Genomic DNA, 13,981 nt, shown 5'->3' on the forward strand with positions numbered 1-13,981 from the left:
GACAGGAGGGGTCGGGAGACACTATGGCCCTGTCCAACGATACCCCAGGACAGGGCCAACCAGGCAGGATATAACCCCACCCACTTTGTCAAAGCACGGCCCCCACACCACTAGAGGGATATCTTCAACCACCAACTAACTACCATGACTGAGGCTGAGTATAGCCCACGAAGATCTCCCCCACGGCATGAATCCGAGGGGGGTGCCAACCCGGACAGGAAGATCACGTCAGTGACTCAACCCACTCAAGTGACGCACCCCTCCTAGGGACGGGCTGGAAGAGCACCAGTAAGTCAGTGACTCAGCCCCCATAATAGGGTTAGAGGCAGAGAATCCCGGTGGAGAGAGGGGAACCGGCCAAGCAGAGACAGCAAGGGCAACTCGTTGCTCCAGTGCCTTTCCGTTCACCTTCACACCTCTGGGCCAGACTACATTCAATCATATGACCTACTGAAGAGATCTGTTTTCAATAAAGACTTAAAGGTTGAGACTGAGTCTGCATCTCTCACATGGATAGGCAGACCATTCCATAAAAATGGAGCTCAATAGGAGAAAGACCTGCCCCCAGCTGTTTGCTTAGGAATTGTAGGGACAATAAGGAGGCCTATGTCTTGTGACTGTAGCATATGTGTAGGTATGTATGGCATGACCAAATTGGAGAGATTTGGAGAGATAGGTAGGAGCAAGTCCATGTAATGCTTTGTAAGTTAGCAGTAAACCTTGAAATCAGCCCTAGGCTTAAAAGGAAGAATATTATCACCTTTTTTGGTTCTAGTCAAGATTCTAGCAGCCGTGTTTAGCACTAACTGAAGTTTATTTAGTGCTTTATCAAGGTAGCCGGAAAGTAGAGCAGTCTAATCTGGAATTGACAAAAGCATGGGTTAACTTTTGTGCATAATTTTTGGACAGAAAGTTTCTGATTTTTGCAATGATACAAAGATGGAAAAAAGCTGTCCTTGAAATAGTCTTGATCTGTTCGTCAAAATAGAGATCAGGGTCCAGAGTAACGCCAAGGTCCTTCACAGTTTTATTTGAGACGACTTTACAACCATCAAGATCAATTGTTTCTTGGGACCTAGAACTAGCATCTCTGTTTTGTCTGAGTTTAAACAAAAATATTTGCCGCCATCCACTTCCTTATGTCTGAAACACAGGCTTCCAAGGAGGACAATTTTGGGGCTTCACCGTGTTTCATCGAAATGGACAGCTGTGTATTGTCTGCAATGCAGTGAAAGTTAACATTGTGTTTCCGAATGACATCAACACGAGGTAAAATATATAGCGAAAACAATAGTGGTCCTAAAACGGAACCTTGAGGAACACCGAAATGTACAGTTGATTTGTCAGAGGACAAACCATCCACAGAGACAAACTGATATCTTTCCAACAGATAAGATCTAAACCAGGCCAGAATTTGTCCGTGTAGACCAATTTAGGTTTCCGATCTCTCCAAAAGAATGTGGTGAGCGATGGTGTCAAAAGCAGCACTAAGGTCTAGAAGCACGAGGACAGATGCAGAGCCTTGGTCTGACGCCATTAAAAAGTAATTTACCACCTTCACGAGTGCATTCTCAGTGCTATGATGGGGTCTAAAACCAGACAGAAGCATTTCATATACGTTGTTTGTCTTCAGGAAGACAGTGAGTTGCTGCAGCTTTTTCCCAAACTTTGGAGAGGAATGGGAGATTTGATATAGGCCAATAGTTTTTTATTTTCTGTGTCAAGGTTTGGCTTTTTCAAGAGAGGCTTTATTACTGCCATTTTTAGTGAGTTTGATACACACCTGGTGGATAGGGAGCCGTTTATTATGTTCAACATAGGAGGGCCAAGCACAGGAAGCAACTCTTTCAGTAGTATAGTTGGAATAGGGTCCAGTACGCAGCTTGAAGGTTTAGAGGCCATTACTATTTTTATGAATGTGTCAAGAGATGTAGGATTTAAGAAACTTGAGTGTCTCCCTTGATCCTAGGTCCTGGCAGTGTTGTGCAGACTCGGGACAACTGAGCTTTGGAGAAATACGCATATTTAAAGAGTCTGTCATTTGCTTTCGAATGATCACAATCTTGTCGTCAAAGAAGTTCATCACTGCTGAAGTAAAAGATATCCTCTCTTGGGGAATGCTTGTTAATTAGCTTTGCGACAGTATCAAAAATAAATGTAGGATTGTTCTTATTCTCCTAATTAAGTTGGAAAAATAGGATGATCGAAAAGTGTGAGGGCTCTTCGATGTTGCACTGTACAGTCTTTCCAAGCTAGTTGGAAGACTTCCAGTTTGGTGGAGCACCATTCCGTTTAAATTTTTGGAAGCTTGCTTCAAGGCTCCAGTATTTTCTGTATACCAGGGAGCTAGTTTCTTATGACAAATGTTTTTTGTTTTTAGTGGTGCAACTGCATCTAGTGTATTACGCAAGGTTACATTTAGTTCCTCGGGTGGTTAACCAATTTTTGTACTCCGACGTCCTTGGGTAGGTGGAGAAAGTCTGGAAGGGCATCTAGGAATCTTTGGGTTGTCTGAGAATTTATAGCACAGCTTTTGATGATCCTTGGTTGTGGTCTGAGCAGATTATTTGTTGCGATTGCAAACGTAATAAATTGGTGGTCCGAAAGTCCAGGATTATGAGGAAAAACATTAAAATCCACAATATTTATTCCATGGGACAAAACTAGGTCCTGAGTATGACTCTGGCAGTGTGTCGGTCCAGAGACATGTTGGACAAAACCCACTGAGTCGATGATGGCTACGAAATACTTTTTGAGTGGGTCTGTGGACTTTTCCATGTCAACGTTAAAGTCACCAAAAATGTGAATATTATCTGCCATGACTACAAGGTCCGATAGAATTTCAGAGAACTCAGTGAGAAGAGAAACGCTGTATACGGCCCAGGAGGCCTGTAAACAGTAGCTACAAAAAGTGATTGAGTAGGCTGCATAGATTTCATGAGTAGAAACTCAAAAGACAAAAACGCAGTCATTTTTTCTTTAGTAAATTGAAATTTGCTATTGTAAATGTTAGCAACACAACGCGGTTGGATTAACAAGAAGTTAGCTTTTAAATGATGTATGTTCATGAATGTTTAATATTACAATTTTGACATTTGAATTTGGCCTGCTCCAGCTTCACCGGATGTTGTCCATTTTGACTCCGATAGCGGGATCCTTGCACTAAGAGGTTTTAAAGGTCTCTTTTCCAAGTAAAAAAGGATAAACATTCAACATCATGGGACGGAAAAGGTTGAATACATTGCCCACACTGTCAATCAGCATGACTTCTGCTGCGTTCAAAACAACTGGAAACTCGGAAATCTTAGACTTCATTGAGTTCAAGACAACTGGGAACACAGAAAAAAACTAGTTCAGACTGAGAAAATACATTTTGAACAGTTATTTGGAAATGCACACACCTGTCTATATAATATACCAGCATTGACAGTCCCCAAGAACACAGTGGTCTCCATCATTAAAAAAATGGAAGAAGTTTGGAACCACCAAGACTCTTCCTAGAGCTGGCCGCACTCCACCAATCAGGCCTTTATACTTATACAGCCCGCTTGGAGTTTGCCAAAAGGCACCTAAAGACTCACAGACCATGAGAAACAAGATTCTCTAGTCTGTTGAGACCAAGATTGAACCTTTTGGCCTGAATGCCAAGCGTCACGTCTGGAGGAAACCTGGCATCATCCCTACGGTGAAACATGATGGAGCAAGAAGCATCATGCTGTCGGGATGTTTTTCAGCAGCAGAGACTGGGAGACTAGTAAGGATCAAGTGAAAGATTAATGGAGCAAAGTACAGAGAGATCCTTGATGAAAACCTGTTCCAGAGCGCTCAGGACTAGAGGTCGACCGATTAATCGGAATGTCCGATTAATTAGGCCCGATTTCAAGTTTTCATAACTTATTTAATATTTATTTAACTAGGCAAGTCAGTTAAGAACACATTCTTATTTTCAATGACGGCCTATGAACAGTGGGTTAACTGCCTTGTTCAGGGGCAGAAAGACAGATTTTCACCTTGTCAGCTCGGGGGATCCAATCTTGAAACCTTACAGTTAACTAGTCCAACGCAATAACGACCCGTCTCTCTCTCATTGCACTCCACAAGGAGACTCGAACGCGAATGCAGTAAGCCAATGTAAGTTGCTAGCCAGGAGGAAAGCATGGCCAGCCGTAGAAAAATGTTCATTGAAATGTTCGATTATCATGGATTTATCTTGTTCTGCCTTATTATTATTCGACCATGCTGGTCATTTATGAATAATAATAATAATAATATATGCCATTTAGCAGACGCTTTTATCCAAAGCGACTTACAGTCACATACATTCTACGTATGGGTGGTCCCGGGAATCAAACCCACTACCCTGGCGTTACAAGCGCCATGCTCTACCAACTGTGCTACAGAAGGACCAACATTTGAACATCTTGGTCATGTTCTGTTATAATCTCTACCCGGCACAGCCAGAAGAGGACTGGCCACCCCACATAGCCCGGTTCCTCTCTAGGTTTCTTCCTAGGTTTTGGCCTTTCTAGGGAGTTTTTCCTAGCCACCGTGCTTTTACACCTGCATTGTTTGCTGTTTGGGGTTTTAGGCTGGGTTTCTGTACAGCACTTTGAGATATCAGCTGATGTACGAAGGGCTATATAAATACATTTGATTTGATTTGATTTGATTTATTGGTGGTGACCATGTTACCTAGCCTCAGTGCAGTGGGCAGCTGGGAGGAGGTGCTCTTGTTCTCCATGGACTTTACAGTGTAGCCTTTGATTTCCTGACTGACTGCGTGTATTGGTTCCTGACTTCCCTGAACAGTAGTAGCATGTCGCGGGGGCTATTTGATGCTATTGCAGTCTGCCACAGGAAGCTTTTGTGCTGGTCAAGGGCAGTCATGTCTGGAGTGAACCAAAGGCTATATCTGTTCTAAGTTCTATTTTTTTTTTAAAGTGGCATGCTTATTTAAGATGGTGAGGAAATTACTTTTAAAGAATGACCAGGCATCCTCGACTGATGGGATGAGGTCAAAATCCTTTCAGGATACTCGTGCCAGGTCGATTAGAAAGGCCTGCTCGCAGAAGTGATTTAGGGAGCCTTTGACAGTGATGAGGGGTGGTCATTTGACCGTGGACCCATAGCGAATGCAGGCAATGAGGCAGTGATCGCTGAGATCCTGGTTGAAAACAGCAGAGGTGTATTTGCAGGGCAAGTTGGCCAGGATAATATCTATGACGGGTGCCAATGTTTACAGATATAGGGTTGTACCTGGTGGGTTCCTTTATGATTTGTGTGAGATTGAGGGCATCTAGCTTAGATTGTAGGACTGCTGGGGTGTTAAGCATATCCCAGTTTAGGCCACCTAACAGAACGAACTCTGAAGATAGATGAGGGGCAATCAATTCACATATGGTGTCCAGGGCACAGCTGGGAGCTGAGGGGGGTCTATAACAGGCGGCAACAGTGAGAGACTTATTTCTGGAGAGATTAATTTTTAAAATTAGAAGCTCAAACTGTTTGGGCATAGACCTGGAAAGTATGACAGAACTTTGCAAGCTATCTCTGCAGTAGATTGCAACTCCTCCCCCTTTGGCAGTTCTATCTTGACGGAAAATGTTGTAATTGGGTATGGAAATCTCCAAATTTTTGGTGGCCTTCCTAAGCCAGGATTCAGACACGGCAACGACATCAGGGTTGGCTGAGTGTGCTAAAGCAGTGAGTAAAACAGGAGGAGACTTCTGATGTTAACATGCATGTATCCAAGGCTTTTTCGATTACAGAAGTCAACAAATGAGAGTGCCTGGGGACATGCGTTAACCTCTACATCACCTGAGGAACAGAGGAGGAGTAGGATGAGGGTACGGCTTAAGGCTATCAAAACTGGTCGTCTAGTGCGTTGGGGACAGAGAATAAAAGGAGCACATTTCTGGGCATGGTAGAATAGATTCAGGGCATAATATGCAGACAGGGGTATGGTATGGTGCGGGTACAGTGGAGGTAAGCCCAGGCACTAAGTGATGATAAGGTTGCATCTCTGGACGTGCTGGTTATACTGGGTGAGGTAATGTGTTGGGGGTGGAACAAAGGAGGAATCTGAGGCATGTAGAGTGGGACTAGGGGCTCCACTGTAAACTAAAACAATGATAACTATCCTAAGCAACAGTATACAAAGCATATTGAGATTTGAGAGACATAAAGCGAGGCATAGAGTTATCACAGGTGTTGATTGGGAGAGCTAGCTAAGACAACAACAGGTAAGACAACAACAGCTAATCAGCTAAGACAACAACAGGAAATATGGCGATGAATGGGCAGAGAGGGTCTAGGGCCGACAGATAGTTTATTTTTATTTTTTATGGAGTACCGTGATAAATGAACAGTCCAGCAGGCATCAGCTATGTAGCCAAGTGATCATAGGGTCCAGTGAACAGCAATAGATGGAACAGGGAAGACGCGGGGTAGTCGTTACTACACTAGCATGCGGGAGACACAGCGTTTAAAGTTAGCAGGCCGGGGTCAGTAGAAGCGTCTGCTCCGACGTCCGGCCATGGCCGGATGAGGCCACAGAGGACGAAATTACGTCTGCGGACCAGTCGTGGTGGTACGGCGGGGCGCCGTGTCGACAAAGGGTCCGGGCCATATGGCGAGAGAGGTATTGTAGTTGTAGTAATTTAGTTTGCTAGCCGGGAGATGCGCCTGGCTCGCGGCTAACGGGTGCTAGCTTCAGGGCAGGGGCGTTAGCCACTATAGCCACTCAGTAGCAGCTAGTTAGCAGCGATGATCCACTTCAAAGGTCCAGAGCTTACGGCAAGTATCCGGTGGAGTAGTGGATTCTAGCCGTGTCCGGGAGGCATCGGCTGGGTAACCGGGTGATCACAGAGTAGGCCGGGAGGTGGGTCTGGCTCAGGGCTAGCTTCGGGGCTGGGTCACTCGGTGGCAGCTAGCTAGCTGTGATGATCAGAAGTAATGGTCCAGGGTTTACTGCAGGAATCAGGCGTTGTAGTTGAGAAAAACAGTCAGAGGCTGGTAGGTATTATCCAGGCTAATAAAAACAGTTGGTGCCTGTGCAGAAAGTAAATGCCGCTAGCAGTAGCTAACAATGACTAAATAGCTAGTAGCTAATTAGCTGGTTAGCTTCTGATGACTAGCTTCTTATGGTGGTTCTGGCTATAAGGTCTAAAAAAAATAGCGGATAGCGGTGTCACATTGAGTGAGCAGGGTTACCGGAAGGTATATTTAATTTAAAAATAGAAAAGAGACTTAAAATAAATTGAAATATATACAAAAAAGACGAAAAAAGTAGCGGAATGAGGGCACACACTTTCTAGTAGGCTTAAATTGAAGATATGACACTTTGTGACAACTGCTGCTCTATAGATGCATTTGATTGTTCATTTTTCTCATCTCATCTGCACGTTTCTGTTGTCTTTAATCTTGTTTCCGCCACTCTGTCAATCTACTTAGTTTGTCGATATCTTTCTGGGCCAAGTCAAACAGAGATGTTTTTTAACATGACTTTTAGACTCTTTAGTCAAACTCCCCACGAAAACAAACAGTCAGCTACAGTAACTGGAAGGCTGAGAGGCTGTGATATACAGAGTGAGGTTTTCAGGTCTTACACAGCAGGTTAATTCACCATAGTCTCTCCTGTCCAATCACAGTCATGGACTGGGTCTATTCAACACTCTGGTGAGTCTACTGTTGTTGTTTTTATTTGTTTCTATTGCTGTTTCTGGCAAATTTTCCATGTCTCCCCTGCTTGGATTCAAGCTGTCGTAATATTACTAAACAGGTGTTCAGTTACAGTGATTTACACCCATATTAAGTATGAATTATAAGATCATGACTAATCACTTTTTGTATGGTATGTCTCAACATGATTATTTTACGATCAGACACACTTAGTCTCAAATCTCCCCTTCCCCATATACTGTGTGTCCAGGCTGCTGGGTGTGTCTGTGTGTGAGTTTTGGGTTCCAGTCTCTTCTGCAGTGATTGGCTGTGGGGAACCTGAACCGTTGCCGAATGGAAGGGTGACGTTCATATCTGGCTCTCAGAACCAGCACCTCTCAGTCATTCAGTACCAATGCAATGCGCAGTTCTACAGTCTTCCTGAAGGACATAAAGGTGATACTAAAATCATCCTTATATTGTTTTATCTCATCTGTTTTTAACCTACAAAACCTTTTGTAAATTAAACAACTACAACTATTCACTGCCTAATGCATGTATTGTGTAATGACATCTCTGTCACGCATGTTTACCAGGAAACTTCACATGCTCATCAGACGGAAAATGGAAAGACCGCCTGAACAGCTCACTGATTCCTCAATGTATCCCAGGTAACTCCAGTTTCACCCTTGAGTGTGTGTTTGTGTGTGTGTACTGTGTATTGTATCTTTTCTCTCCCTGTGTGTATCTACAGTCAGTCTGTCTCTGGATGACCAGTAGGGGTCTCTGTCTGTCCATAGTGTGTGGTTGTCCTACAGTGAAACTTTCAGGATTTGGAAGGATTTTGGGGGGAAAGCCAGCTCCAGCTGGATCCTTCCCCTGGCAGGTGTTGTTGACAGGTAATGGTAGAGGAGGAGGGATAGTGGTCGGGGACCGCTGGATCATGACTGCAGCACATGTCCTGGATCTATATCCCAGGGAATTTCCTAGGGTGAGTTGTGTGTGTTAATGAATAGAAACATGGGTTACCTTTCTGACTTGACTCATCTGTCTCTGTGCTAGATATGTGATATGATACAATGGAAAAATGGACTGTCTGACTGCTGATTAAGTGTACATCTTAAGTGTGACTAATTTACCATGTCCAAAGGTATATGTTGGACACAACAATGTGGAAATGCTCATCCAGTCTCCACCTCTTGAGGTCGCCTCTCTCCATATTCACCCTGAATACAACAATATAGGTGATGTAAACTACGACCATGACATCGCCCTGATCCATCTCAAACATCCAATCACATTCAATGCTCATATCATGCCACTGTGTCTGCCAGCAAAGGACGCTAAATATCCGACTGGGCGGAATGGGTAAGCATAGGTTATGTCTAAAATAGTCAGCTGCAAATATCTGCATGTAATCTTTTACTCAATTTGTGCATATTTGCAGATTTTTGTATTGATTGTTAAAATTGTTGAGTCGCACAACAGCTTATGTCTATTTCGTTCTTCTCTCTTTCTCTCTGCTTCAGCTTAATTTCAGGATTTGGCAACAAAGAGCTTGATATGACTACCAATAACCTCATGTATGTTCCTCTACCTGTGGTGAACCAGACAATCTGTAGAAAATCTATTGAGAAGGTGAAAAATGAAAGAAATCTCAGTCTAACAGACAACATGCTCTGTGCTGGGAATTCTGAGGGAGGCAAGGACTCCTGTACGGGAGACAGTGGAGGAGCGTACATCCTGAAGGAGGGTGATTATTTCTGGGCAGCAGGGATCGTCAGCTGGGGGATTAACTGTGGAGAGCCTGGACAATATGGGGTCTACACCCGTGTGGCTAACTACGTAGACTGGATCAAGAAGACCATAGAGGAGGAAGAGCAAAAAACAAGTGAGAAACATTCTAAAATAGAACTATTATGGATGTGTTTGTGTGTTTTGTTGTTTTGTGCATGTGCATGTGCTTTGGCTGTATGCTTTTCAACAGCAATAATGGACCCAATGTGGAATCTGAACCACTGCTGAGAGAAGAAATTACATTTGGTTCTTTTCCTGATCCACCAGTCTGTGGAAGACCCATGGTGTCCATAGAAATACACCAAAGGATTCTGGGAGGAGAGGTAGCTCCAAAAGGAACATTTCCCTGGCAGATGCTTCTCAGTGTGGAAGGAGGCCGATCAGGAGGGATGGTCATCGGGGACAGGTGGATCCTGACTGCTGCTCATGGCCTGGTGCATCAACATAACAACCAAGTCATCAAGAAGAGTGGAGTTATGGTAGTGCAATAATGATTATGGCAGTGATTAGATAATGACTTGGGCCTGGAGTTTTATCTGATTAACTCTGGTCGAGAATTATAGGCTTATCATAGAAAAACTCCTGGCCCTACATCTGAGATGATGACAAAGATTGAGGAAGGAGTGGAGAGACAATAAACATGCTTATGGGTGCTCATAGTTGAAGAAACGACTATTTCCACCCAGTAGTTAAATGCAGTAAGTGACTGAAATTCACACACATTTTTATTCACTTCATAACAGGCATACGTTGGCGACAACAATGTGGAAAACCTCCTTCAGTCTCCACCTCTTGAAGTGGCCTCTCTCCATCCTCACCCTGGGTACAGTAACACAGACGGTTTATCCTTCAACCACGACATTGCCTTGATCAAGCTTCAACACCCACTCACATTCAGTAGTTCCATCATGCAAGTGTGTCTGCCCGCAAAGGATGCTGAATACTCCACTGGAAGAGTTGGGTAAGAGTTTGTTCTCCTGTGCAGTAAATGTTTGATATTTGACAGTATAGTTATTGGGCATTCTCTATTTCTGTTTCCATTGTATTTTTTTTTCTTCCTAAAACTACCTCAATGCAATGGAAACGGAAGCTATGATACTGCATTTGTCATTTATCTTTCTCTAGCCCTGTTTATACTTGGTTCTAACTTGCATCCTTTGTCCTGATCTTATCCACATTCTGATTGTCCCCAAATTATTACACAGGTGTAGACAATCAAAAGACACATTGTGATCTGATCATCCTGCCCACCTCCGGAGGTAGTCAGACATACATTGTGTTTGGAAATCTTACATTTGTAGACAGATCTGGACAGAGAAATCATTTAAATCATAATCATTATTCCGCCTTCTAAAATCATTGACAGACATTGACCGATTACGTCACAATGTGTCTTAGAATAAATTAATATTATTTTGGGAAAAAAGCTGTTTAATAATTTGAACAAATGAAGGGACCAGGAATTTTGGTCACAATGCAGACACAGTCGATGGATAACAGACACATTTTAATAGCATGTGTAGCACAGGAGTTTGATGACACCTTAATTGCCCTCAAAGCTCATCACTAAGCTAAGGACCCTGGGACTAAACACCTCCCTCTGCAACTCGATCCAGGACTTTCTGATGGACCGCCCCCAGGTGGTAAGTGTACGTAACAACAAATCCGCAACACTGATCCTCAACACAGGGGCCCCTCAGGGATGCGTGCTCAGTCCCCTCCTATGCTCCCAGGTCACTCATGACTGCATGGCCAGGCACGACTCCAACACCATCATGAAGTTTGCCGATGACACAGCAGGCCTGATCACAGAGAACAACGAGACAGCCTATAGGGAGTAGGTCAGAGACCTGGCCATGTGGTGCCAGGACAACAACCTCTCCCTCAACGTGATCAAGACAAACAAGATGATTGTGGACTATAGGAAAAGAATTGCCAAGCACACCCCCATTCTCATCGACAGGGCTATAGTAGAGCAGGTTGAGAGCTTCAAGCTCCTTGGTGTCCATATCCCCAACAAATGAACATGATCCATGCATACCAAGACAGTCGTGAAGAGGGCACGACAAAAGCTATTCCCCCGCAGGAGACTGAAAAGATTTGGCATGGGTCCTCAGATCCTCAAAAGGTTTTACAGCACCATCGAGACCATCCTGATGGGTTGCATCACTGCCTGGTATGGCAGCTGCTCAGCCTCCGACCGCAACCCACTATAGAGGGTAGTGCGTACAGCCCAGTAGATCACTGGGGCCAAGCTTCCTGCCATTCAGGACCTCTGTACCAGGCGGTGTCAGATGAAGGCCCTAAAAATTGTCAAAGAGTCCAGCCAACCTAGTCATAGACTGTTCTCTCTGCTACCGAACAGCAAGCAGTACCGGAGTGCCAAGTCTAGGTCCAAGAGGCTTCTAAACAGCTTCTTTCCCCAAGCCACAAGACTCCTGAACATCTAATCAATTGGCTACCCAGACTATCTACATAGGTGTACAGCTGCCAATTATCAGCAACCATCACTCCTGTGTTCCAATGGCATGTTGTGTTAGCCTTTTAAAATGATAAACTTGGATATGCTTATTGATCATTAGAAAATCATTTTGCAATTATGTTAGCACAGCTGAAAACGGTTGTGCTGATTAAAAAAGCAACAAAACTGGCCTTCATTTGACTAGTTGAGTATCTGGAGCATCAGCATTTGTGGATTTGATTAGATGCTCAAAATCACCAGAAACAAAGACCTTTCTTCTGAAACGCATCAGTCTATTCTTGTTTTGAGAAAGGAAGGCTATTCCATGTGAGAAATTGCCAAGAAACTGAGGATCTCGTACAACGCTGTGTACTACTCCCTTCACAGAACAGCGCAAACTGGCACTAACCAGACTAGAAAGAGTAGTGGGAGGCACTGGTGCACAACTGAGCAAGAGGACAAGTACATTAGTGTCTAGTTTGAGAAACAGATGCCTCACAAGTCCTCAACTGGCAGCTTCATTAAATAGTACCCGTAAAACACCAGTTTCAACGTCAACAGCGAAGAGGCGACTCCGGGACGCTGGCCTACTAGGCAGAGTTGCAAAGAAAAAGCCTTTTCTCTGGCCAATAAAATGAAAAGATTGAGTTGGGCATAACACAAACACTGGACAGAGGGAACTCTGCCTAGAAGGCCAGTATTCCAGAGTCACCTCTTCACTGTTGACGTTGAGACTGGTGTTTTGCATTGTTGTTTAAGGGCTTGTAAGTAAGCATTTCACTGTAAGGTTTGTGTGCAGGGCATGTGACAAACATAGATTTGGATTTGATTTGAATTGGTGAGGTTGGGCATGTGGTAATGGCTGGAGCGGAATCAGTGGAAAGGTATGAACAACATCAAACACATGGTTTCCATGTCTTTGATGCAATTCCATTCGCTACGTTCCAGCCATTATTATGTGCCGTCCTCCCCTCAGCAGTCCCTGGAAATGTGGGCACAATCTGAATGTAGACAAGATCAGGACGAAGGACCCATGTTAGCACCAGGTATAAACGGGGCTTCTCTCTCGGTCTCTCTCTCCCGCCCTCCCTCTGTCAGCTGGGTTTCAGGGTTTGGCCTCAAAGATGATGATGTAAAGCCCAGTTACCTCAGATATGTCCGGATTCCCCTGGTGGACCAGGTGAAGTGCAGAAGCTCTATTGATGAGGTGAGGAAGAAGAAGAGAGAAGCCCCTGATTTGACAGACGGCATGTTCTGTGCCGGGTTACCAGAGGGTGGAAAGGACACCTGTGCAGGGGATGGTGGAGGGCCGTATGTCCTGAAGTATGGGGGAGTTTTCTGGGTAGCAGGAATCGCCAGCTGGGGAATTGACTGTGGAGAACCAGGCCAATATGGGGTCTACACCCGTGTAGCTAACTATGTAGAATGGATCGAGAAGACTATGGAGGAGAATCGAAATTAGGGCTGTATAAATTATGCAAGAAATGTTTGAGTTTGTCGAGGATAGCAGCAAATATAGAATATAAACACAAGATATGTTTTTTATTGAATTAAGGGTTTTCTGTAACTGGAGCATATTAAATACATGTTAAGTCTGTTTTTTATTATTACAATTGTTATTATCAACTGTATAGCTCATTTTAATACACTGAGTGTACAAAACATTAGCTCTTTCCATGACATACAGTGCATTCGGAAAGTATTTAGACCCCTTGACTTTTCAAAATGTTATTACGTTACAGCCTTATTCTAAAATGTATAAAATATAATACAGTTGAAGTCGGGAGGTTTACATACAGTACACCTTAGCCAAATACATTTAAACTCAGTTTCACAATTCCTGACATTTAATCCTAGTAAAAAATCCCTGTTTTAGGTCAGTTAGGATCACCACTTTATTTTAAGAATGTGAAATGTCAGAAAAATAGTAGAGCGTGTTGTGTCTTAACATTTAGTACTTGTCAGCTCTCCCCTCGTCTTCACTGCTTGCTAGCTGTTGTGCTACAGGGTCAAAATCTTCCTCTCTTCCTACGAACTCCATCTGTATTCGTGATGCACACTGCA

The 13,981-nt window shown here is 43.8% G+C and overlaps 1 protein-coding gene across 4 annotated transcripts; it reads left to right on the plus strand.

Moving 5' to 3' along the window:
• The first annotated feature begins 7,537 nt into the window (after nucleotides 1–7,537).
• On the plus strand, nucleotides 7,538–13,514 carry LOC118367892 (complement C1r subcomponent-like). Of its 4 annotated transcripts, none has more exons than XR_008087754.1 (9): nucleotides 7,538–7,677; nucleotides 7,931–8,115; nucleotides 8,256–8,650; nucleotides 8,810–9,027; nucleotides 9,189–9,550; nucleotides 9,724–9,935; nucleotides 10,200–10,417; nucleotides 11,016–11,099; nucleotides 11,190–13,009. XR_008087754.1 is itself a non-coding variant. In XM_035751619.1 (9 exons), exons 1-9 carry the CDS (start codon nucleotides 7,652–7,654, stop codon nucleotides 13,377–13,379), a joined length of 1,851 nt encoding a protein of 616 aa, XP_035607512.1. In that variant the 5' UTR covers nucleotides 7,538–7,651; the 3' UTR covers nucleotides 13,380–13,514. The 4 variants fall into 4 exon arrangements, 3 of the variants coding, with proteins under 3 accessions (XP_035607512.1, XP_035607511.1, XP_052345173.1); XM_035751619.1 differs by lacking the exons at nucleotides 11,016–11,099; nucleotides 11,190–13,009 and adding an exon at nucleotides 13,016–13,514 and having other exon boundaries at nucleotides 8,256–8,330; nucleotides 8,460–8,650; XM_035751618.1 differs by lacking the exons at nucleotides 11,016–11,099; nucleotides 11,190–13,009 and adding an exon at nucleotides 13,016–13,514.
• The last annotated feature ends 467 nt before the right edge of the window (nucleotides 13,515–13,981 follow it).

Source organism: Oncorhynchus keta, chromosome 31, assembly GCF_023373465.1.
Source record: "Oncorhynchus keta strain PuntledgeMale-10-30-2019 chromosome 31, Oket_V2, whole genome shotgun sequence".
NCBI lineage: Eukaryota > Metazoa > Chordata > Actinopteri > Salmoniformes > Salmonidae > Oncorhynchus > Oncorhynchus keta.